Source organism: Callionymus lyra, chromosome 19, assembly GCF_982586985.1.
Source record: "Callionymus lyra chromosome 19, fCalLyr1.hap1.1, whole genome shotgun sequence".
NCBI lineage: Eukaryota > Metazoa > Chordata > Actinopteri > Syngnathiformes > Callionymidae > Callionymus > Callionymus lyra.
In genome coordinates, this window is record NC_141836.1 from 2715301 (window position 1) to 2741809 (window position 26509).

Here is a 26509-nt window from a genome sequence, read left to right on the forward strand (position 1 = left end):
TTTGTCCTCCTCACTAGGAATGGAAGGAAGTTATGTTCACGTCACGTGAGCAATAATAATGAAAATAATTGTGATAAATAAAGTTATCTTTGTCTTCATTTACCCTCTCGGTTAGCTGTATGTTTGCAATGTCTCCACAGGGGGGCGCTCTAAACCCATCCTCCAGTGACGCTCACTTCATTTCTAAGTTCAAACTTAAAACATTGATCAACACAAGCAAGTGATCGTGACGTCATGGACGTGTGACAGGCACTTTATATAGATTAAAAACTCGGTATTTGACGTCACTGCCTCCTCCAGAATATTTGGATATATGCATTAAGATGAAAATGAATCTGTAAAAAAATAAATAGTTAATACAAATAAAGCTTTTAAACCAGACTAACATTATTTTCGTGTATCTTTCTGGCATCATAGGGTCTATAAACATGTTTTAATCTGAATTATAAACACTTAAGTGTAATACAATATATAATGTAATACAAGTGTAATTGCTGACGTTTTAATGGCAGGAAACCCACAAATTATCTTTGTATTATTTATGACTGAGGTGAGAAATGAAGGGTGTGTGGGCGGAGGGGGAGGAGGGAGGGTGTGTGTGTGTGTGGGGGGTGTGTGTGTGTGTGTGTGTGTGTGTGTGTGGTGTGTGTTTCGGGTGAGGCACGTCCCACAGATGCTCTCAGAAGCTCAGGGCCATGTGACGCATCATTCATCCTTTCCACGCGCCATGAGCACCGGGGGCCCCGGGGCCTCGTCCCAGACTGGCCCCTCTTCACACAGCCGCGGGCGCGCGGCGGAGGACGCGCCGAGAGACGACCTCGCGATGCCAGAATCCTGAGGCGCAGACGTGAGACATGGACCTCTGGTTCCGCAGGAGACGGTTCCGGCTCCTGAAGCCGCTGCTGAGCCTGACCCTGGTGTGCGCGTGCGTGCTGATGATCCACAGGCTGAAGCTGGACAAGGACTCTCTGGACCTCCGCCGAGCCACGACCCAGTGCGGGTCCTCCTGCTTCAGATACAGACCCTCCTCGGGGAAGGAGAACCCGGTCCGCGGGTCCAACTCGTCCGCGGTCCCGGACTCGCCGCGCGCACGGAACCGGAGCGAGACCTGGGACGTGGACGCGCACAACTGCCGCGAGAACTCTGCCCTGAAGAAGAAGTTCACGTTCCGACGCCTGGACCAGAGGTTCCAGCAGTTCATGCTGCGCCGGCACTGCAAGTACTTCCCGATGATCCTGGACCACCCGGAGAAGTGCGGCGCGGGGGGGGCGCACCTCCTGGTGGTCGTCAAGTCCATCATCGAGCAGCACGACCGGCGGGAGGCGGTGCGGCGCACCTGGGGTCAGGAGCGGACCCTGGACGGCAAGAACATCCGGACCCTGTTCCTGCTGGGGACCCCCGCCCCCGGGAAGGACTCCCGCAACCTGCAGAAGCTGATCGAGTACGAGGACCGGCTCTACGGGGACATCCTGCAGTGGGACTTCATGGACACCTTCTTCAACCTGACCCTGAAGGAGGTCAACTTCCTCAAGTGGTTCAACATCTACTGCCCGGACGTCCAGTTCATCTTCAAGGGGGACGACGACGTGTTCGTCAACACGCACAACCTGCTGGACCTCATCGGGTTCAAGGTGGAGGCTCGCGCTCACGCGGACCTGTTCATCGGGGACACCATCAAGAAGGCGGCCCCCATCAGGAACCGCCAGAGCAAGTACTACATCCCCCGCGAGATCTACGACAAGCCATACCCGCCCTACGTGGGCGGCGGGGGGTTCCTCATGTCGGCGGACCTGGCCAGGAGGCTCTTCGTGGCCTCCGAGGACCTGGACCTGTACCCCATCGACGACGTGTTCCTGGGGATGTGCCTGCAGAAGCTGAGCCTGGTCCCGGAGATGCATCCGGGCTTCAGGACGTTCGGAATCATGCGGCAGAAGATGAGCCTCATGAACAAGGAGCCCTGCTTCTACCGAGACCTCATCATGGTCCACAAACTCAACCCTCAGGAGCTGCTCCGGATGTGGAGCGTGGTCCACGACGAGGGCCTGGTGTGCGCCCGGAGACTGACGGCGAGTCCGGACGATGTTCACTGACATTAAACACTCTGGGATGCGACTCCTTCGCTCATAAACTCTCAACACCTTCTGCTTCTGGCACATGAACTGGCTGATGACCGATTCGCCTAATGGGTGGACCGGCCCTGCTGCTCTCCTCCTCTGTTGTTTCCTTAGAATCTCAAACTCTAAAAACTCATGGACGTGATGAACGATCTCAGCCTCTGTGAGGTTGAAACATGAAAGGGTTGATTAAAGAATATACTTCAAGAAGTTTCCAGGATGTGTTCATTACATGTACACACACACACACACACACACACACAAGTGTGTGCGTCAACACAAACGCGAGCATCGCACCGACGTGCGAGTGCTGGAGGTTTGTTTGTCATTAACACGCTCAGGACAGCACTTCCTGTTTACGAGCGCGAGGCTTTGAAGTCTCGGTTCTCACCTGCCTGTGAAGCAGCTGCTGACCACAGGTGAGACTCTGACCACAGGTGAGACTCTGACCACAGGTGAGACTCTGACCACAGGTGAGACTCTGACAACAGGTGAGACTCTGACCACAGGTGAGACTCTGACAACAGGTGAGACTCTGACAAAAGGTGAGACTCTGACCACAGGTGAGACTCTGACCACAGGTGAGACTCTGACCACAGGTGAGCCTCTGACCACAGGTGAGACTCTGACCACAGGTGAGACTCTGACAAAAGGTGAGACTCTGACAAAAGGTGAGACTCTGACCACAGGTGAGCCTCTGACCACAGGTGAGACTCTGACCACAGGTGAGACTCTGACCAAAGGTGAGACTCTGACAAAAGGTGAGACTCTGACCACATGTGAGACTCTGACCACAGGTGAGCCTCTGACCACAGGTGAGACTCTGACAACAGGTGAGACTCTGACCACAGGTGAGACTCTGATCACAGGTGAGACTCTGAACACAGGTGAGACTCTGACCACAGGTGAGACTCTGACAAAAGGTGAGACTCTGACCACAGGTGAGACTCTGACCACAGGTGAGACTCTGACCACAGGTGAGACTCTGACAAAAGGTGAGACTCTGACCACAGGTGAGACTCTGACCACAGGTGAGACTCTGACATAAGGTGAGACTCTGACCACAGGTGAGACTCTGACAAAAGGTGAGACTCTGACAAAAGGTGAGACTCTGACCACAGGTGAGACTCTGACCACAGGTGAGCCTCTGACCACAGGTGAGACTCTGACCACAGGTGAGTCTCTGACAAAAGGTGAGACTCTGACAAAAGGTGAGACTCTGACCACAGGTGAGACTCTGACCACAGGTGAGACTCTGACCACAGGTGAGACTCTGATCACAGGTGAGACTCTGATCACAGATGAGACTCTGACCACAGGTGAGACTCTGAAGCGTGAACATCTGCACGTCGTCTGCTTTCATTGACAATTAAAACTTGTTTTGTTCCATATGAACCTTGAAAATAAACCTTAAACGTGAATATACTTAAAAAAAACTTTAAATTAAACATTTAAAACAACTATATATACTTTAAATTAAACATAAAAAAACAATATAAACTTTAAGTAAAATATTTAAAACACTTTCTATTAGGAGAATATAATAAAGTTGAAGTGGAAATGACACAAGGAGATTAAACATTTATTTTAACAACTTTATATTCTATCACTTTTGTGTTGTGTTGCTCAAAATGTAACAAACAAGACCCACAAGCAGTTACACGACTTGAGCAGAATCTTCTCAACACCATCCATCACTGGCTGATAAAGCAGGTGATCTTTTGTCAAACTCTTCAAACAACATGATTGACAGTCGGTTTAACACTTCGCTGGTCATCGCTTCTATTTAGAAAATAAATAAAATCATTTGCAACAGTATCGTTTGACACAACAATGTGTCGTTTTCTCCTCGGACGCACAAAAAAAACACTGATATAAAATCAAATCTTAATTTCCATTCCTTTATCAGGGATTATATCCGAGACAGAGACGCACGATCAATTCATCCCTGGATGTCTTTGAAGTGAGGGAGGAAACCGGAGTGCAGGGCGTAAACCCGCAGGATTTGGCTGGAGTCAAACTTTCTGGCCGAGCAGGTTAGACGTGGAAAAGTGTGGTCATCGGACAATACGAGTGAAAACATTCTTCAATAATCCTCCTCTTTGTCAGAGTGTTTACAAACGTGATGACGACGGAGAACCTTTTCAAACTATTGATGAGAACCTGGTGCGTCTGTGAGGAGGAGCTCAGACACTCCAAGAATCCAGGAGTTCATGGCAAATACGACTTGAAACCTGAAACGTATGTGAAGTCGAACGAAGTCGTCGCTCGACTGACCCTGAAGGATGCGAGTCTATCAAAGCCGTCGATGCGAGTTCTCGTACCACAGCGGGAGAGGAAGTGATGTCACGGCCGGCCAGCCGTCGGTCCTCTCAGCTGAGGCGACAGGGACGGGATCCGACTCTGCCTGGTTCTGCCTCGGTTCCCGACTGGCTGGGACGGCTTCTGCTTGTTCGCATCTGAAAAACAAAAACAATGTTTTGCAAATTCTAAACTAATACTAGTAATACTAACAAATACTTTTATGAAGATATTTCAAAACTACTACAGGTGTATATTAGTAACAAGACTCAGGATTAATTGACTTAATGCATGAGGTTTGTTTTTGTATGTTTAACAAAACATTTAAAAATAGATCCAATTATTTTAATTACATTTGATGAGTTGTGACTCTCTGTGGTGCAGCTGTTCTTGAATACTCTTATACTGTTGCAGTTATTTTTAATGTTTTTTATTTAATTATTAAACAAAAGACAGGGAATACGATTGTTATAAGATAAGTTGGGCAACAAGTTTGGGTTATAAAAAAATATGAATGAAGTAAAACAAGCAGGAAAAGGTTTTCATGTTAAATTTCCACAAAAGATTAAAATATATATTCATGCTTCACCTTTAAAAAACCCATAATGCACTGCAACAATTACAGATGTATTTTTGGATTCATAAAATATAATTAATTGATCCAGTTTGACCCTCAATTTAACTGTAAAGGTTGTTTATAACTTATTAAAAGATCTGATTAATAAAGGTTTAAAAAACTGAATGTAGCAAAAAATGATAAAAACTATTAAAAAAAATGTGCAGTAACTTCATAGTTCATCACCAACATAAACAAACACCAGTAAAATCAAATGAATACGAACATAAAATAAGTTCAAAGACGGTCATTCTTGGGTTTAATGGCTCGACTTTGAGACGTTTTCATTCGATTCATGGATTCTTGTGTCAAAGACGTTTGAAAACAGCTTTAATTTAGTCAGGATTGAAGTTCTAGCTTCATTGTGGAGCTTCTTGTTGACGACACACTGAACGATAAGATGTTGAGTAGAACCTTCGTGATGTCATTATTTATCAGAGTCAGGATTGAAGTTCTAGCTTCATTGTGGAGCTTCTTGTTGACGACACACTGAACGATAAGATGTTGAGTAGAACCTTCGTGATGTCATTATTTATCAGAGTCAGGATTGAAGTTCTAGCTTCATTGTGGAGCTTCTTGTTGACGACACACTGAACGATGAGATGTCGAGTAGAACCTTCGTGATGTCATTATTTATCAGAGTCAGGATTGAAGTTCTAGCTTCATTGTGGAGCTTCTTGTTGACGACACTGAACGATAAGATGTCGAGCAGAACCTTCGTGATGTCATTATTTATCAGAGTCAGGTTTGAAGTTCTAGCTTCATTGTGGAGCTTCTTGTTGACGACACTGAACGATAAGATGTCGAGCAGAACCTTCGTGATGTCATTATTTATCAGAGTCAGGATTGAAGTTCTAGCTTCATTGTGGAGCTTCTTGTTGACGACACACTGAACGATAAGATGTCGAGCAGAACCTTCGTGATGTCATTATTTATCAGAGTCAGGATTGAAGTTCTAGCTTCATTGTGGAGCTTCTTGTTGACGACACTGAACGATAAGATGTCGAGTAGAACCTTCGTGATGTCATTATTTATCAGAGTCAGGATTGAAGTTCTAGCTTCATTGTGGAGCTTCTTGTTGACGACACTGAACGATGAGATGTCGAGTAGAACCTTCGTGATGTTATTATTTATCAGAGTCAGGATTGAAGTTCTAGCTTCATTGTGGAGCTTCTTGTTGACGACACTGAACGATAAGATGTCGAGTAGAACCTTCGTGATGTTATTATTTATCAGAGTCAGGATTGAAGTTCTAGCTTCATTGTGGAGCTTCTTGTTGACGACACTGAACGATAAGATGTCGAGTAGAACCTTCGTGATGTCATTATTTATCAGAGTCAGGATTGAAGTTCTAGCTTCATTGTGGAGCTTCTTGTTGACGACACTGAACGATAAGATGTCGAGTAGAACCTTCGTGATGTCATCATTTATCAGAGTCAGGATTGAAGTTCTAGCTTCATTGTGGAGCTTCTTGTTGACGACACTGAACGATAAGATGTCGAGTAGAACCTTCGTGACGTCATTATTTATCAGAGTCAGGATTGAAGTTCTAGCTTCATTGTGGAGCTTCTTGTTGACGACACTGAACGATAAGATGTCGAGTAGAACCTTCGTGATGTCATTATTTATCAGAGTCAGGATTGAAGTTCTAGCTTCATTGTGGAGCTTCTTGTTGACGACACACTGAACGATAAGATGTTGAGTAGAACCTTCGTGATGTCATTATTTATCAGAGTCAGGATTGAAGTTCTAGCTTCATTGTGGAGCTTCTTGTTGACGACACTGAACGATAAGATGTCGAGTAGAACCTTCGTGATGTCATTATTTATCAGAGTCAGGATTGAAGTTCTAGCTTCATTGTGGAGCTTCTTGTTGACGACACTGAACGATAAGATGTCGAGTAGAACCTTCGTGATGTCATTATTTATCAGAGTCAGGATTGAAGTTCTAGCTTCATTGTGGAGCTTCTTGTTGACGACACTGAACGATAAGATGTCGAGTAGAACCTTCGTGATGTCATTATTTATCAGAGTCAGGATTGAAGTTCTAGCTTCATTGTGGAGCTTCTTGTTGACGACACTGAACGATAAGATGTCGAGTAGAACCTTCGTGATGTCATTATTTATCAGAGTCAGGTTTGAAGTTCTAGCTTCATTGTGGAGCTTCTTGTTGATGACACTGAACGATAAGATGTCGAGTAGAACCTTCGTGATGTCATTATTTATCAGAGTCAGGATTGAAGTTCTAGCTTCATTGTGGAGCTTCTTGTGGACGACACTGAACGATAAGATGTCGAGTAGAACCTTCGTGATGTCATTATTTATCAGAGTCAGGATTGAAGTTCTAGCTTCATTGTGGAGCTTCTTGTTGACGACACTGAACGATAAGATGTCGAGTAGAACCTTCGTGATGTCATTATTTATCAGAGTCAGGATTGAAGTTCTAGCGTCATTGTGGAGCTTCTTGTTGACGACACTGAACGATAAGATGTCGAGTAGAACCTTCGTGATGTCATTATTTATCAGAGTCAGGATTGAAGTTCTAGCTTCATTGTGGAGCTTCTTGTTGACGACACTGAACGATAAGATGTCGAGTAGAACCTTCGTGATGTCATTATTTATCAGAGTCAGGATTGAAGTTCTAGCTTCATTGTGGAGCTTCTTGTTGACGACACACTGAACGATAAGATGTCGAGTAGAACCTTCGTGATGTCATTATTTATCAGAGTCAGGATTGAAGTTCTAGGTTCATTGTGGAGCTTCTTGTTGACGACACTGAACGATAAGATGTCGAGTAGAACCTTCGTGATGTCATTATTTATCAGAGTCAGGATTGAAGTTCTAGCTTCACTGTGGAGCTTCTTGTTGACGACACTGAACGATGAGATGTTGGATTGAAGTTCTTCAGTTTCAGAACATCACTGATAATATGGTATTTTAAAAATCATGAACAAACAATATTATTATTGTATCATAATTAAATATTATCTCTCATCAAAGTCACCGGCGAGCACACCTTTGTTGATTATTAGCTAAGAAAACACTGCTTGAGTTTGTTGAGCGAGCGGCTCCTGTGGTTTGTGTCGTCGCTGCATGAATGCTGTACCTTGTGCGGCGCGGCTCCTCTGCCTCGCTGCAGTCCTGCGTGAGTTTTGTTGACAGCCCCCCCCGCCCATGAGGTGAGCCCTCCAGGCCTGCAACACAGACAAGGTGAGCTCAGTGAGTTCCCAGGTTCCGGGTCGGCAGCGAGCGCCGGCAACTGTGGGCCCAGTCAAGGTCCAGTCAAGGTCCGCCCAACGGTCCCGACACTGAGCTCTTTCATCGGCTCCGTGTCCCGCCTCTGGCAGAGAACCTCGCTTTATTCTGTGCATCGTAAACGTTTCAGATTTGTACAGAGGCCCAAGGCTCTGACGGAACACAAGACATTCCTACAGCAGAGTGTAAAAGTGAACTCTTTCCCCGGAACCATCAAGCCCTTCTCGACTCAAGGCCTCTGGTGAATAACGTTTACATTTTTAAATGAGTAGACGTGTGGACAGGAAGGCGTCCGGAGAGTTGGCACCTCAAGTACGGCGGGTGAGGTGATCACGCTTATCAAGATGATCAAGAGATCGTGGTGATTGGAAGCGACAAACGACTTGAAAACTCACTGGAACTCTGTGTATCTTAAACACCGAGATCCTCATATGTCAACATTTAACACTAATATTAATGTACTTTCATTCTAATCGTCTACATTACTTTATTTATTCATGTGTCCAACCCATGGACGGACGTTTGGTTATTTCACTTTAGTATGAATCTTTTTCTTTGTATTTCTCAAGTTAAATCCATTAATTAATATTTAATGTGTACAGTTTAATTTTTAAAATTTATTTGTCGTTCCTTGAGATCTCGTGGGTTCTCGCTCGATCAGAGCCAAACGTCGCTGCGAGAAGAACGAGCGTCAGGAAAAGTAAAAAGGTTCACAAGAGGAGAAGAAGAAGAAGAAGAAGAAGAAAAAAGAAGGTAAAGAACCCCTTGAGTCCACTGCAGCTCCCCACGAAGTGTCCATAGACACAAGTGGATTCTAGCGACCGCTGGGCCTGAAGATCCAACGACGCATGGAGGAGACGCATGGAGGAGACGCATGGAGGAGACGCATGGAGGAGACGCATGGGGGAGACACATGGGGGAGACGCATGGAGGAGACGCATGGAGGAGACACATGGGGGAGACGCATGGAGGAGACGCATGGGGGAGACGCATGGGGGAGACGCATGGGGGAGACGCATGGAGGAGACACATGGAGGAGACACATGGAGGAGACACATGGAGGAGACACATGGAGGAGACGCATGGAGGAGACGCATGGAGGAGACACATGGAGGAGACACATGGGGGAGACGCATGGAGGAGACGCATGGGGGAGACGCATGGGGGAGACGCATGGGGGAGACGCATGGGGGAGACGCATGGAGGAGACGCATGGAGGAGACGCATGGAGGAGACGCATGGAGGAGACGCATGGAGGAGACGCATGGAGGAGACGCATGGAGGAGACACATGGAGGAGACACATGGAGGAGACGCATGGAGGAGACACATGGAGGAGACACATGGAGGAGACACATGGAGGAGACGCATGGAGGAGACACATGGAGGAGACACATGGGGGAGACGCATGGAGGAGACGCATGGAGGAGACACATGGAGGAGACACATGGAGGAGACGCATGGAGGAGACGCATGGAGGAGACACATGGAGGAGACACATGGAGGAGACACATGGAGGAGACACATGGGGGAGACGCATGGAGGAGACGCATGGAGGAGACGCATGGAGGAGACGCATGGAGGAGACGCATGGAGGAGACACATGGAGGAGACACATGGAGGAGACACATGGAGGAGACACATGGAGGAGACACATGAAGGAGACACATGGAGGAGACGCATGGAGGAGACGCATGGAGGAGACGCATGGAGGAGACGCATGGAGGAGACGCATGGAGGAGACGCATGGAGGAGACGCATGGAGGAGACGCATGGAGGAGACGCATGGAGGAGACGCATGGAGGAGACGCATGGAGGAGACGCATGGGGGAGACGCATGGAGGAGACGCATGGAGGAGACGCATGGGGGAGACGCATGGAGGAGACGCATGGAGGAGACGCATGGAGGAGACGCATGGAGGAGACACATGGAGGAGACCCATGGAGGAGACGCATGGAGGAGACGCATGGAGGAGACGCATGAAGGAGACGCATGGAGGAGACGCATGGAGGAGACGCATGGAGGAGACGCATGGAGGAGACGCATGGAGGAGACGCATGGAGGAGACGCATGGAGGAGACGCATGGAGGAGACGCATGGGGGAGACGCATGGAGGAGACGCATGGAGGAGACGCATGGGGGAGACGCATGGAGGAGACGCATGGAGGAGACGCATGGAGGAGACGCATGGAGGAGACGCATGGAGGAGACGCATGAAGGAGACGCATGGAGGAGACGCATGGAGGAGACGCATGGAGGAGACGCATGGGGGAGACGCATGGAGGAGACGCATGGAGAAGACGCATGGAGGAGACACATGGAGGAGACGCATGGAGAAGACGCATGGAGGAGACACATGGAGGAGACGCATGGAGGAGACACAATGGAGGAGACACAATGGAGGAGACGCATGGAGGAGACGCATGGAGGAGACGCATGGAGGAGACGCATGGGGGAGACGCATGGAGGAGACGCATGGAGGAGACGCATGGAGGAGACGCATGGAGGAGACACATGGAGGAGACCCATGGAGGAGACGCATGGAGGAGACGCATGGAGGAGACGCATGAAGGAGACGCATGGAGGAGACGCATGGAGGAGACGCATGGAGGAGACGCATGGAGGAGACGCATGGAGGAGACGCATGGAGGAGACGCATGGAGGAGACGCATGGAGGAGACGCATGGAGGAGACGCATGGGGGAGACGCATGGAGGAGACGCATGGAGGAGACGCATGGAGGAGACGCATGGGGGAGACACATGGAGGAGACGCATGGAGGAGACACAATGGAGGAGACACAATGGAGGAGACGCATGGAGGAGACGCATGGAGGAGACGCATGGAGGAGACGCATGGAGGAGACACATGGAGAGACACATGGAGGAGACACATGGGGGAGACACATGGAGGAGACGCATGGAGGAGACACATGGAGGAGACACATGGAGGAGACACATGGAGGAGACACATGGAGGAGACACATGGAGGAGACGCATGGAGGAGACGCATGGAGGAGATGCATGGAGGAGACGCATGGAGGAGACACATGGAGGAGACACATGGAGGAGACGCATGGAGGAGACGCATGGAGGAGACACATGGAGGAGACACATGGAGGAGACACATGGAGGAGACACATGGAGGAGACACATGTGTCTCGCATGGAGGAGACACATGGAGGAGACGCATGGAGGAGACACATGTGTCTCGCATGGAGGAGACACATGGAGGAGACGCATGGAGGAGACACATGGAGGAGACACATGTGTCTCGCATGGAGGAGACGCATGGAGGATACGCATGGAGGAGACACATGGAGGAGACACATGGAGGAGACACATGGAGGAGACGCATGGAGGAGACGCATGGAGGAGACGCATGGAGGAGACGCATGGAGGAGACGCATGGAGGAGACGCATGGAGGAGACGCATGGAGGAGACACATGGAGGAGACACATGGAGGAGACACATGGAGGAGACGCATGGAGGAGACACATGGAGGAGACACATGGAGGAGACGCATGGAGGAGACACATGGAGGAGACGCATGGGGGAGACACATGGGGGAGACACATGGAGGAGACGCATGGAGGAGACACATGGGGGAGACACATGGAGGAGACACATGGAGGAGACGCATGGAGGAGACACATGGAGGAGACACATGGAGGAGACACATGGAGGAGACGCATGGGGGAGACACATGGAGGAGACGCATGGAGGAGACGCATGGAGGAGACACATGGAGGAGACACATGGAGGAGACACATGGAGGAGACGCATGGAGGAGACGCATGGAGGAGACGCATGGAGGAGACACGTGGAGGAGACGCATGGAGGAGACGCATGGAGGAGACGCATGGAGGAGACACATGGAGGAGACACGTGGAGGAGACACATGGAGGAGACGCATGGAGGAGACACATGGAGGAGACGCATGGAGGAGACACATGGAGGAGACACGTGGAGGAGACGCATGGAGGAGACACATGGGGGAGACACATGGGGGAGACACATGGGGGAGACACATGGAGGAGACGCATGGAGGAGACACATGGAGGAGACGCATGGAGGAGACACATGGAGGAGACGCATGGAGGAGACACATGGAGGAGACACGTGGAGGAGACGCATGGAGGAGACACATGGGGGAGACACATGGGGGAGACACATGGAGGAGACGCATGGAGGAGACACATGGGGGAGACGCATGGAGGAGACACATGGGGGAGACACATGGGGGAGACACATGGAGGAGACGCATGGAGGAGACACATGGAGGAGACACATGGAGGAGACGCATGGAGGAGACGCATGGGGGAGACGCATGGAGGAGACGCATGGAGGAGACGCATGGAGGAGACACATGGAGGAGACGCATGGAGGAGACACAATGGAGGAGACACAATGGAGGAGACGCATGGAGGAGACGCATGGAGGAGACGCATGGAGGAGACGCATGGAGGAGACACATGGAGAGACACATGGAGGAGACACATGGGGGAGACACATGGAGGAGACGCATGGAGGAGACGCATGGAGGAGACACATGGAGGAGACACATGGAGGAGACACATGGAGGAGACACATGGAGGAGACGCATGGAGGAGACGCATGGAGGAGATGCATGGAGGAGACGCATGGAGGAGACACATGGAGGAGACACATGGAGGAGACGCATGGAGGAGACGCATGGAGGAGACACATGGAGGAGACGCATGGAGGAGACACATGGAGGAGACACATGTGTCTCGCATGGAGGAGACACATGGAGGAGACGCATGGAGGAGACACATGTGTCTCGCATGGAGGAGACACATGGAGGAGACGCATGGAGGAGACACATGGAGGAGACACATGTGTCTCGCATGGAGGAGACTCATGGAGGAGACGCATGGAGGAGACACATGGAGGAGACACATGGAGGAGACACATGGAGGAGACGCATGGAGGAGACGCATGGAGGAGACGCATGGAGGAGACGCATGGAGGAGACGCATGGAGGAGACGCATGGAGGAGACGCATGGAGGAGACGCATGGAGGAGACACATGGAGGAGACACATGGAGGAGACACATGGAGGAGACACATGGAGGAGACGCATGGAGGAGACACATGGAGGAGACACATGGAGGAGACGCATGGAGGAGACACATGGAGGAGACGCATGGGGGAGACACATGGGGGAGACACATGGAGGAGACGCATGGAGGAGACACATGGGGGAGACACATGGAGGAGACACATGGAGGAGACGCATGGAGGAGACACATGGAGGAGACACATGGAGGAGACACATGGAGGAGACGCATGGGGGAGACACATGGAGGAGACGCATGGAGGAGACGCATGGAGGAGACACATGGAGGAGACACATGGAGGAGACACATGGAGGAGACGCATGGAGGAGACGCATGGAGGAGACGCATGGAGGAGACACGTGGAGGAGACGCATGGAGGAGACGCATGGAGGAGACGCATGGAGGAGACACATGGAGGAGACACATGGAGGAGACACATGGAGGAGACGCATGGAGGAGACACATGGAGGAGACGCATGGAGGAGACACATGGAGGAGACACGTGGAGGAGACGCATGGAGGAGACGCATGGAGGAGACACATGGAGGAGACACATGGAGGAGACACATGGAGGAGACACATGGGGGAGACACATGGGGGAGACACATGGGGGAGACACATGGAGGAGACGCATGGAGGAGACACATGGAGGAGACGCATGGAGGAGACACATGGAGGAGACGCATGGAGGAGACACATGGAGGAGACACGTGGAGGAGACGCATGGAGGAGACACATGGGGGAGACACATGGGGGAGACACATGGAGGAGACGCATGGAGGAGACACATGGGGGAGACGCATGGAGGAGACACATGGGGGAGACACATGGGGGAGACACATGGAGGAGACGCATGGAGGAGACACATGGAGGAGACACATGGAGGAGACGCATGGAGGAGACGCATGGAGGAGACACATGGAGGAGACACATGGAGGAGACGCATGGAGGAGACGCATGGAGGAGACACATGGAGGAGACGCATGGAGGAGACGCATGGAGGAGACGCATGGAGGAGACACATGGAGGAGACACATGGAGGAGACGCATGGAGGAGACACATGGAGGAGACACATGGAGGAGACGCATGGAGGAGACGCATGGAGGAGACACATGGAGGAGACACATGGAGGAGACACATGGAGGAGACACATGGAGGAGACGCATGGAGGAGACACATGGAGGAGACACATGGAGGAGACACATGGAGGAGACGCATGGAGGAGACGCATGGAGGAGACGCATGGAGGAGACACATGGAGGAGACACATGGAGGAGACACATGGAGGAGACACATGGAGGAGACACATGGAGGAGACACATGGAGGAGACACATGGAGGAGACGCATGGAGGAGACACATGGAGGAGACACATGGAGGAGACACATGGAGGAGACGCATGGAGGAGACGCATGGAGGAGACGCATGGAGGAGACGCATGGAGGAGACGCATGGAGGAGACACATGGAGGAGACACATGGAGGAGACACATGGAGGAGACACATGGAGGAGACACATGGAGGAGACGCATGGAGGAGACGCATGGAGGAGACACATGGAGGAGACACATGGAGGAGACACATGGAGGAGACACATGGAGGAGACGCATGGAGGAGACGACGAGACATGGAGATGTACAGAAGGACAAGTGAGCACGTCGTCCTTTTAGATTTGTATGAAGAGCACTTTGGTTGTGACGACATACTGTGGCTCCTTCACGCATGAAGGTCTGGAAACACACGGGTGAGGCGTCCAGAAATGATGTCAATCAAAGGACTTTGATGTTACGCTGTAACGCCTCACGTCATAAATCATCTTAATCGTTTTCATCCGTGAGTGAGTCTGGTCTTAGAAGGATCTTTTTACGTAAGAAAATCAATGTTTTCGTGCCAAAGCGAATGGAAATGAGTGACAAATATAGTCATAATAATAATAATATAATAATAGCTGAAGTACCTGCTTTTTATAATCCATTTCCAGGTTATTTCATTGACTGAACCTTCAACGTGCTTCATGATTCAAGGGGACATTTATAAAAAATGACATGGAAGGAGACAAAGAAAACAAGCCTAATAATGCTATTGTGTCTCTAATAATAATAAAGTATTGAACGCACTTCAGTAAGTCGTTCATATCTGTCCGCCCTCTTTGACCTTCACGCATGAATGAGGCCTAAAAGAAAGATAAGGCTTAATCCAGACAGTTATTGATGGTCATTTTAAGAAGATCTCTGGAGGACACGTGTAGCACCTTTAACCCTTACAGATGGAAATGAGATATTTAGATAAAACTTTATCGATACCTCTGGAGGTCTCCTTTAGGAAATTGTTTAAATGACTCTTGAAGAATGAAGAGAATCTAATTCAATTGAATCATCGCACGAATGAAAGAAGATACAAAGAAGAGGAAGTAAATGTTTCTCTCGTATCATTGACTCATTCTTTCAGTACGAATGAACTTTATACCTACAGAAAAAACCCGTTTGGCATAACATGTGAATCAAAGAATTGAGAGAATGAATGGCAAAGGTGCCGTGAGTCAGGAGGGAATGTGGTCCGACGACTTCATCATCTTATATCACGCGATTAGAAACATCCGGAATCTCACCTCCTCTCCCGACGAGAAGTTGTCGTGACACAACGGACAGTGATTGGAATCTTTTCCCGAAGCGGAAGCTGCGACAGAAACCAGTGGTTTGAACGATGGCAACATCTCATCCACTCAGGTCCTCCAAACTCACGGTTGCAGCTGGAAGCCTGCACGTGTCCACTCAGAGCGTCGGGCGCCACGGCCTCCGAGCACCGCGGACACTGAGCGAACTTTGACCTGCGCTTGCACTCGCCCAGCAGGTGCTCGGTCAAGTTGGCGATCTCCACGATCTGTGAAGGCAGCATCAGACGCAGCGGAGATGTTTGAGATCAAACGTACTTGTCGGCATTCTTCGCAGCGCCGCAGCATCGGGCAGTGTTTCCAGTAGTGCAGGTCCAGGCCGTCCTCGGTGAAGCACGAGTCCTTCTCGCCGCAGAAGATGCACAAGCTGGACCGACACGAGGTTATGGAAAAAGAACAGTTGAAACCTACGCTTGAAACAAGGATTTAAATGAACTCACTTGTCAAGATAGCTGAGCGACTGCTGCTCAGTAGAAGAGGTGGTCGTGTTGCTATCGGTTGACATTGTGACACCTGTCAATCAAATCATTTGATTTACAAATACAGAAGCTTTTAATTGTTTTACCTCAAACCACACCACTCAACATGGTGGAATATTGACGTTTTATTAATTAGAATTAAGAGATAAATTATCTTAAGCTCCGCCCATGGAGGAGACGCATGGAGGAGACACATGGAGGAGACACATGGAGGAGACGCATGGAGGAGACACATGGGGGAGACACATGGGGGAGACACATGGAGGAGACACATGGAGGAGACGCATGGAGGAGACGCATGGAGGAGACGCATGGAGGAGACGCATGGAGGAGACGCATGGAGGAGACACATGGAGGAGACACATGGAGGAGACACATGGAGGAGACACATGGGGGAGACACATGGAGGAAACGCATGGAGGAGACGCATGGAGGAGACGCATGAAGGAGACGCATGGAGGAGACACATGGAGGAGACGCATGGAGGAGACGCATGAAGGAGACGCATGGAGGAGACACATGGAGGAGACACATGGAGGAGACACATGGAGGAGACACATGGGGGAGACGCATGGAGGAGACGCATGGAGGAGACGCATGAAGGAGACGCATGGAGGAGACACATGGAGGAGACGCATGGGGGAGACACATGGAGGAGACACATGGAGGAGACGCATGGAGGAGACACATGGAGGAGACACATGGGGGAGACACATGGAGGAGACGCATGGAGGAGACGCATGGAGGAGACGCATGGAGGAGACGCATGGAGGAGACGCATGGAGGAGACGCATGGAGGAGACACATGGAGGAGACACATGGAGGAGACACATGGAGGAGACACATGGAGGAGACACATGGAGGAGACACATGGAGGAGACACATGGAGGAGACACATGGAGGAGACACATGGAGGAGACGCATGGAGGAGACGCATGGAGGAGACACATGGAGGAGACACATGGAGGAGACACATGGAGGAGACGCATGGAGGAGACGCATGGAGGAGACGCATGGAGGAGACGCATGGAGGAGACACATGGAGGAGACGCATGGAGGAGACGCATGGAGGAGACACATGGGGGAGACACATGGAGGAGACACATGGAGGAGACACATGGAGGAGACACATGGAGGAGACACATGGAGGAGACACATGGAGGAGACGCATGGAGGAGACGCATGGAGGAGACGCATGGAGGAGACGCATGGAGGAGACGCATGGAGGAGACGCATGGAGGAGACGCATGGAGGAGACACATGGAGGAGACACATGGAGGAGACACATGGAGGAGACGCATGGAGGAGACGCATGGAGGAGACGCATGGAGGAGACACATGGAGGAGACACATGGAGGAGACACATGGAGGAGACACATGGAGGAGACACATGGAGGAGACACTCTTAAAATTAAGAGATAAATTATCTTAAGCTCCGCCCTCTGAAAACAATGTTTTTCTGGAGATGAAATCTTGTTGACCATAGCCACGCCCACTCTGCTGTGATTGGTCAAGCATGGAGGTTTTTCTTCACACCTCAACCAGCCCGGAAGTCTCCATCTCCGAGGGACTTGTTGTATAAACAAAGCGGGCACGATTACAGCTGGAGGAGGAGTAGAGCCATTATTAGGTCATAATGGACTCTCGTAACCTCTCGTTCGCCCAGATTTCAGAGCAACTTTATAAAGTAATGAGTGTAAAACCTGCCCATGATGAGTGACTTACTGTACCTTGGAGGAAGAACTTCAACATTTGCTACATGACTGGAGAGTTGAAGTTTTACATTAGTTGCCCTTTAAGTTAAATCAATTCTTGGTGCAGCAAGTAAGTAAGTAGTAAGTATTTGTAGAGCACTTTTCAAGACCAGGGTCACAAAGCGCTTAAACAATAAAAAAAAACAATAAAATGAATACTTAAAAGAACAAGATAACACTGAGACAAACACAGGAGTCTCAGAAAATGAAGGAAAAGTCTGCACGAATAAAAGCAGTTTCTTGAAGGAGTCAGTAGTTGTTCAAACATAATAAACATCCGTTTATGTTCTCATCACTGCAGACACACTGACACTGTCAATGACACGAGGCTTCTCTTCTGTAGGAGGCAAGTTGGAACATGTTCCAAACCATACATCCCTTTAGAACTGTCGAGGGGGACCTGAGGATAAACATTCTTACAAAGAACCTTTGGTTGGACCAAATTCCTTAATCTTTTATGTACAATAATACTTTTGTAGCTTGCTTCTGTACCAACTTTAAAAGAAGAGTTTTAGTTTTATTAACTTAACTTTATTGTCGTTGATTCAAACGTATCCTTGGTATTTTATATATTAACAATTTAAAATGGTAAATTACAAAACAACTTGTTGAATGTGTGAAGAAGAACCGGCCCTTATGGTCACAGAAATAACATAGAAACAGATCTGAGGCCAGTGCAGCAAAGACAGCTGAACACCCTGTCCAATGCTGCTGAAGTAGAAACCATTATTGAGTGCAAACATAGTAAAGGGAGCGCATCAGCTTCAACATGTCCTGTAAATGTTTTTGCACCGAGCTACTGAGCAAGTTCTTGAGAGTCTTCTATAGGTGGTTTATTGACCTGTTTCAGTCACATATTTGGAACACTATTGTTGTTTGTTGGTCTTTAAAATCAATTATTTACTACCTTCAGAACTTTCTTAAAAGAAAATTAAGGGAAAAGTAAATTTCAATTTATGACGTCCGTCCATCCATCTATCCATCTATCTATACATCTATACATCCATCTATACATTTATCTATACATCCATCTATACATCCATTTATACATCCATCTATCTATCCATCCATCTATACATCCATCTATCTATACATCTATACATCCATCTATACATTTATCTATACATCCATCTATACATCCATTTATACATCCATCTATCTATCCATCCATCTATACATTTATCTATACATCCATCTATACATCCATTTATACATCCATCTATCTATCCATCCATCTATACATTTATCTATACATCCATCCATCCATCTATACATTTATCTATACATCCATCTATACATTCATTTATACATCCATCTATCTATCCATCCATCTATACATCTATACATCCATCCATCTATACATCCATCTATCTATCCATCCATCTATACATCTATACATCCATCTATCTATCCATCCATCTATACATCTATACATCCATCTATCTATCCATCCATCTATACATCTATACATCCATCTATCTATACATCCATCTATCTATCCATCCATCTATACATCTATACATCCATCTATCTATCCATCCATACATCTATACATCCATCTATCTATCCATCCATCTATCCATCTATACATCCATCTATCTATACATCCATCTATCTATCCATCCATCTATACATCCATCTATCTAACCATCCATCTATACATCTATCCATCTATACATCTATACATCCATCTATCTATCCATCCATCTATACATCTATACATCCATCTATCTATCCATCCATCTATACATCTATACATCCATCTATCTATCCATCCATCTATACATCTATACATCCATCTATCTATACATCCATCTATCTATCCATCCATCTATACATCTATACATCCATCTATCTAACCATCCATCTATCCATCCATCTATACATCTATACATCCATCTATCTAACCATCCATCTATCTATACATCTATACATCCATCTATCTATACATCCATCTATCTATTCATCCGTCCATCTATACATCTATACATCCATCTATTTAATTTGATATATTTATATTGTGTTTGTCCCCAAATAACAGTCACACTTTCTTTCCTGCAGTGGTGAGAAAAAGTGAAAAAAGAATCAAGAGATGCGGGAGTACGAGTAAACAAGCTGTAGACAGATACCAACGAAGAAGAAATGACAACCAGGTCACATTTGAAATCTTGAGGCAGAACTTTGAAAAACAAGAATATACCAATAAAACCTAAACATGTAAACAAAAGAAAGCAAAAAGTCCGAGACCACAATCTTACTTGTAATGACAGGCTTTGGACATTCTTTCTCAACATTTGGAGCATCTTGTTTGGCCTCATGTTCCTTTATATTTTCAGAACTTCTCTCCTTCACACACACACACACAAAAAGAATGAAAATAAAGCATCATAGTCAACACAATGACATCACCCACAGTGATTTCTTTGAGGACAGCCAGCTGCTGCTGAAGACTGAGGATCGCTTGCTTCTGCCTTTCTCCGCCTCTCTTCGCAGCCTGTGGGAAAATGTCAGCAGCCATTACCTCACCGTCGTACAAATCCATCCATATAATTACAAAACATCGTCCACTTCCTCCTCGTCCTCAGTGATCTCAGAGTAATTGAAAGCCTCGCACGTTTCCTGTCGCTCCTGTTTAAAGCTCTGTGGACCTCCTTGAGCAGCACTCATGTCATAGATTGTAAGGATAAAACTTTGGTTTGTCACAATGTGTGAAGGATGGATGCTTGCATAGGCTGCTCCAATAATATGGATAATAACAACAATAATAATAATAATTGTTATATTTGATTCACGTGCAGCTTTATGAAGTCAAAACGTAAAAACACGACTAACTAGTAAAGGACAAATATCAACACACTCTCTACCTGTTTCTCATCGATCTTGGCGAAGCCATCCAAGAGCGATTTGTACAGGAAGTTCTTGCGCACGGCGGAGTTGTGCGGAGGAAGGTACCTCACGACGGCGCTCTTGTACTTGTTGTACATGGACAAGATGATCCGCACGGTCATCTCCCGGACCGGCGAGGCGCTGTGTTCCAACGCAGCGACGCAGAACTGGAATTAAAAGATGCAAACGTGTATTTATCTCAAAAAGAGATGAGGGAGAGGATTAGTTACGTCGGTTGACAATCACAGCAGAGACATGGATTGTCGGCACAGAAAGAGAAATATGTCACGAACATGTCTGCTCCACACGTTCATTGGAGCTAAAAAAGATTTTAGTTTTTCTGCCCCGTCTTCCTGGAAGTATCATCGAACTAAACTTAGACGGCAAGCTTTTATTGCACGGAAAGGTTACTGTGACCACAACCACTTCGCCTTATGTTTGTCTAGTTGCACTTTTGTAATTCAGCATTTGTTTAATAGTTGTTGTGTTCCTTTTTACTCCACTAGTATGTGTTGCTGCTGCCTTTCTTAACCGGGTCGTCTTTGACGTGGTGTTATCTCTTTTGTTATCTGGTTAAATGAAGGTTAAACAGATAAACAAAATAAACAAACATAAAAGTGAAGGTGGACTTTCATGAAGTTGCTATTCAAATCTGGACATTTATTAAAAAATAAATAAAGACTTCATGGAGAACGATGTCAACATGCCAGAGCTACATCTCCAGAGTCTATTGTATATTTGCTCAGTCAGTCTCACTGTTTAACCTCGACGAGGAGCTTCTTTTGAGTGCACAGCTCACTGTGACGTACACAAGGAGGCCATTATTCTCTGTCCAGTTTCTCCAAAACACAAAGGACGTGCCTCTCATTGAGACCATAATAATCCACGGATAATGCAGGAACAAAAGCGGCCCGGTCTGACACAGGGACAGGTATTATTCTACCATCGTCCTGGTTTAAAGGTGCAGAGAATCCCGTCATCTCTCTGGTTATCCCATTGAAGGAGAGCCCATCTCCGTGGTAACGGCGGGCACAATGAGGAAAAATGTGTGTAACACGGCTGCGTCCAGCACTGTACCAGCAGGGTGGATGTGAGGCACATGAGAACGGATGCTTTATTTACCTTTAACTGTTTACCTGTCGCTGTGAGGGATTTGAAAAGTGGGCACTTTTACATGCAATATTTTACACTTTGTGTTTCCACAGAATACATCTTTGTATTAGTCATCAAAAGACTTTTCATGTAAGTAAGTAAGTAAGTAAGTAAGTAAGTAAGTAATATTTATTTATATAGCGCTTTTCGAGACCAGGGTCACAAAGCGCTTAAACAATCAAAACAATACTCAAAAAAGTACATACTTTAAAGATCAAGATAATACTGAGAACAACACAGGAGTTCCAGAAAATCAAGGAAAATGTGTGTGCTAGGGTGAAAATATCAATACACCAAAATATTATCATAGTCTAGGTGGCATTAAGTCTTTCTAATGTGTCTTGGCCGTTTAAAGTTTTTGAATTTGTACGTATTTTTAACTGTGTATTGCTTTTGATTGTTCAAGCGCTTTGTGACCCTGTTCTAGAAAGATCTTTACAAATAACCTTTAACCTTACAAGAAAATAATGTGAGATGCCAGAGATGACTGAGGACGAGAGGATACAGTGACTCCAGCCGCTTTTAAGCAAGTAAGTAAATAAGTAATGGTTATTTCTAAAGGGCTTTTCTAGACTAGGGTCACAGAGCGCTTTAACCATTAAAAAAATATACACAGGTAAAACTATATACTATAAAAGGCCCTGATGTTTGGATATATTTTGGTTTGAAAACAAATGGAAGCAGTTACGACTTCATCAGGTCTGCAAATTCTGTCCATAACCCCTGTACCGTGATATGGTATCGTATCACCAGAGTCTGCCTCTAGTGCAGGGGTGTCAAACTGGTCCAAAAAAGGGTCAGGGTGGTGTAGGTTTTCTTTCCAACCAGTCCAGCACATATAGTTGAACCAATCAGGCGTCTGAAGACAGTAATCAATCAATTGTCAGTCAGGTGTTGCTTGTTTAAGACGACACCTGATTGGTTAACTCATGTGTGCTTGACCTACACCACCCTGACCCTTTTCTGGACCAGTTTGACACCCCTGCTCTGGGGTATGCTGCAATGAAATTAACTGTTTTACCTTGAAACAGGCATCATTCATTTAGATTAAAGATATCATTCAATAAAGCAGAATACATACAAATGTAAATAATATCACCTATAAAATCTGCTTGTAAAACATATACAAATAACGTTGTCCTATACTGTATGTTGCTTATTCAACTGCCGGAGCGACGGCTGAGGGGCCGAGACCTCCCGTCACGTCTCAATCACACAGTTCCCAGAGTAAATCCTGGAAGCGTCCTTCACAAAGGCTGTGAGCAAGCATGCACAAACATGCAAACAGAGCCCACCCGGAGCAGAGAGGGGTTTGGAAGGAGGCGGGGACACCCTTGAGAGCAAACCTAACAATTTACTCACACTTTTAAAGGCATGGCGGGTCATTGGGGTCATGAAGGCAACAGAAAGAAAGAGGGGTTGACATTTGCCAGTACGGCCGGGGCAACAATGGGATGGATGGCATGTTGGTTTAAGGTTGATGCTGGAAGTCAGGCGGGTGGTGGGTCGGTGCCAGTAGCAGCTCCAGTTCTGAGCCAGAGGAGCTGAGGTTCAAGTCAGTGTTAGTCAGACTTGAATTCCTACTTTAGTGAGGATGTTGACATTTGACTCGTGGGAAGAAATTCACGAGAAATATGGGAAGAGACTGAATATTTTTTTAAAGTGAGATTCTTGTCTCTGCAACACTTTATAATTATAATTATAATTGTATTACTCATATAGTCAAAATGTTTATTTCTAAGTTGAAAAAAAAATAGTTCTAAAGTTCAATTAAAAGAATAGGTAATAAAATCTATTATTATTTCTGTCGGGACATTAAAAATATTTAAATTATTTATGATCTGTAATTAGGTTTACTCCGGGCACTCCGGTTTCCTCCCACAGTCCAAAAACATACAGAGGTTGATTGAGAACTTTGGGGAAATTGTCCGTAGGTATGAGTGTGTGTGTGAATGATTGTCTGTCTTTGTGTGTCCTGAGACAGACTGGCGTCCTGACCAGGGTGTCCCCTGCCTCTCACCCTATGAAACTGGGATAGACTGCAGTCTCCCCGCGACCCAGGTAAGGGAAAAAGTGGTGGAAAATGAAAGAATGAAGGATCTGTAATTAATTTAGAATACAACCTTTAGTTTCCACCGGCAGGTAGAAATATTTCTCCGTTCTTTTGTCTCAATAATTACAAAAAACTAATAAAATATCTATATAAAGAAACCAAGTATAATACAATTCAACAGATCTATCGCGTCCAACAGGGTGAGACCGACCAACGTTTTTAGCCCAAAAACTCAAGCACAAGAACATTAAAAAAAAAAGATTTAGAAAAAGGAAACTTACAAACAGAAACTGTGAAATCTTAACCCATAATTTAAAACGGGTTAATAAGTGATATTTATGAATAATATAATAACGGATTTAAGTTTGCAGTGGCATGTTTTTCAGGAGGTTGGAGCATTAAAATGTGCTGCATGTCTACAGTGGATTAACACGTTACCTTCATTACATTATCCAGAGTGAAGCCAGAGTTGTCTGTTCCCAACTCAAGCAGGAGCTTCTCCACGAGCTCCACTCGAGTCTGAGCCAGGCGTGCGGGAAAGTTGGACTTGAACGGGATCACCAGCTCACCGGGGACAACTTGGAGGTTGCGTATGTCCTTCAACAGAGCCATTCTCTAAAAACGGAACAAAACTGACAATGTGACACTTTATAAACATTTGCTACATTTCCAAGGGATTATTGTTCGTTGTACAGTGAAGTTCTTCTGTGGATCCGTCGTGAAAAGAATCTGTCGTGGGATAAAGGACGCACAAGCATGTCATTAAGATAAAAATCGTCCATCAGCGACAGAGGAAATTCCTCATGTAAGTGGAATGTATAATCACAGGATAAAGCAAGCTGCTCGACAACACGTACACAAATGCCAACCGGACGCTGAGTTTGTTATACTTTGTGTACACATTATATATCATTATTGAGTGTCATTATAAAAGCCAAGATCTTTAGAACCATGAATATTATAAACTCTTTTTTAACGTGAATTCCTTTGTTATTGGATGTGTCGTATACTTCTGTTTAATTTTTTAAATATCCTTAAAAACCCTTTGTTATAGGATTTTTTAAATTTAAAAGACAGACTAACAATGTTTGTGACATATTGACGATCTGTTAAACTGTCGATCGCTTGCAACTTTGTCAGTATTTGTATTGAATCTTTGGTGCCTATGACGGCTCTTATTAAAAGTTTTGGAGCAGTAAGAAAACATTTATTTGATCTTCTGTGTCTTCACCATCTCATCTTAAAAATCATACAGTAATAAAATGTAATTGTTGCTGTGTTTTTACACACAATGTCAAAGAAAATGCTTAAATCTAAGGTTTAAGACGGTTGAACTTGAGCTGATGAAACTGATCCTTAACAACTGGATTAAGACAACATGGTAGAGAGTTACATTTAAAAACGATAATTACCTGTATTAAAGCAGCTGCTTTAATACGGTTTCGGGGCGCAGAGTCTCCAGTCCTGGCCAGCAGGTTTGTCCACATCTGCTCAAAGCAGTACGTCACCTCAGCTCGTCCCAGACCCAGTCTCGGGATCAGATCGTTCAGAATGAGCCAAAGCAAATTTAGGGATGTTTGGAAAATCTAGGAGGAACAAAACAAAACCGACAATCAGGCGAACGAGTCGTTTTCTCCGCCATGTTGAAACCTACCGAAGTGACTTTGTCCAGAAGGGTTTTCTTCACCAGGAACACAGCTGCCCTTATTGTGTCTCTGAGTTTCTCCTTGGAGGATGAAGAGGAAAGATCCAAAAGCCTCGTGTGCACAGCAAGAAGCGCTTCCTCCCGGTTGGACCATGTTTTGGAGTAGACACCTGCCACCTGGAGATTGAAGCAAACGTCATGAGATTGTCTTCACGTGAATAAAACATCCTCCATGTAGAACTCATGAATATTTTCATCTTACAAGGATCTCTCCGTAGATCTGGATCGCCAGGCTCGCTTCTCGCTGTGCAATCTCTGACAGCGGCTCGGGCCCTACGCTCAGATTAGGGCTTTTTCTGACATTTATTTGGGGTGAAATCTCCACAGGAGGAGTCTGGACATCCTTCGGTGGATCCTCTTTGTTTTGAGAGGCTGGCACAGGCGGCTCATTAACAGTTAGGCCGACAACCTGAGGAAGCAATGATACTGGAATTTGAATGGA

General features: G+C 46.7%; 2 protein-coding genes across 4 annotated transcripts in view; one reads left to right on the forward strand and one right to left on the reverse strand.

The window, feature by feature from the left end:
* Positions 1–683: 683 nt before the first annotated feature.
* On the forward strand, positions 684–2315 carry b3gnt7l (UDP-GlcNAc:betaGal beta-1,3-N-acetylglucosaminyltransferase 7, like). Its single transcript, XM_087781315.1, has one exon. It carries the CDS (start codon positions 855–857, stop codon positions 2088–2090), a length of 1236 nt encoding a protein of 411 aa, XP_087637441.1. The 5' UTR covers positions 684–854; the 3' UTR covers positions 2091–2315.
* A 1399-nt stretch (positions 2316–3714) lies between these two features.
* The window catches only part of cep104 (centrosomal protein 104), a 30965-nt gene continuing 8170 nt past the window's right edge, over positions 3715–26509 (reverse strand). For 2 of the 3 annotated variants that reach the window (XM_087781023.1, XM_087781024.1), the window contains exons 10-22: positions 26270–26476; positions 26017–26184; positions 25775–25948; positions 24801–24977; positions 21136–21324; positions 20685–20765; positions 20530–20617; positions 16479–16551; positions 16297–16405; positions 16109–16247; positions 15976–16043; positions 8137–8224; positions 3715–4573 (exon numbers count right to left, since the gene is read on the reverse strand). In XM_087781023.1, coding sequence (XP_087637149.1) covers positions 4461–4573; positions 8137–8224; positions 15976–16043; positions 16109–16247; positions 16297–16405; positions 16479–16551; positions 20530–20617; positions 20685–20765; positions 21136–21324; positions 24801–24977; positions 25775–25948; positions 26017–26184; positions 26270–26476 — 1674 coding nt within the window. In that variant the 3' untranslated portion in view covers positions 3715–4460. Of the gene's footprint in view, positions 4574–8136; positions 8225–15975; positions 16044–16108; positions 16248–16296; positions 16406–16478; positions 16552–20529; positions 20618–20684; positions 20766–21135; positions 21325–24800; positions 24978–25774; positions 25949–26016; positions 26185–26269; positions 26477–26509 lie in introns of those variants that run through there. The other variant, XR_015709373.1, reaches the window with a different exon arrangement.

Excerpts from the sequence above, each read along its gene's own strand:
- b3gnt7l (XM_087781315.1), top strand. The coding sequence starts at position 855 with ATGGACCTCTGGTTCCGCAGGAGACGGTTCCGGCTCCTGAAGCCGCTG.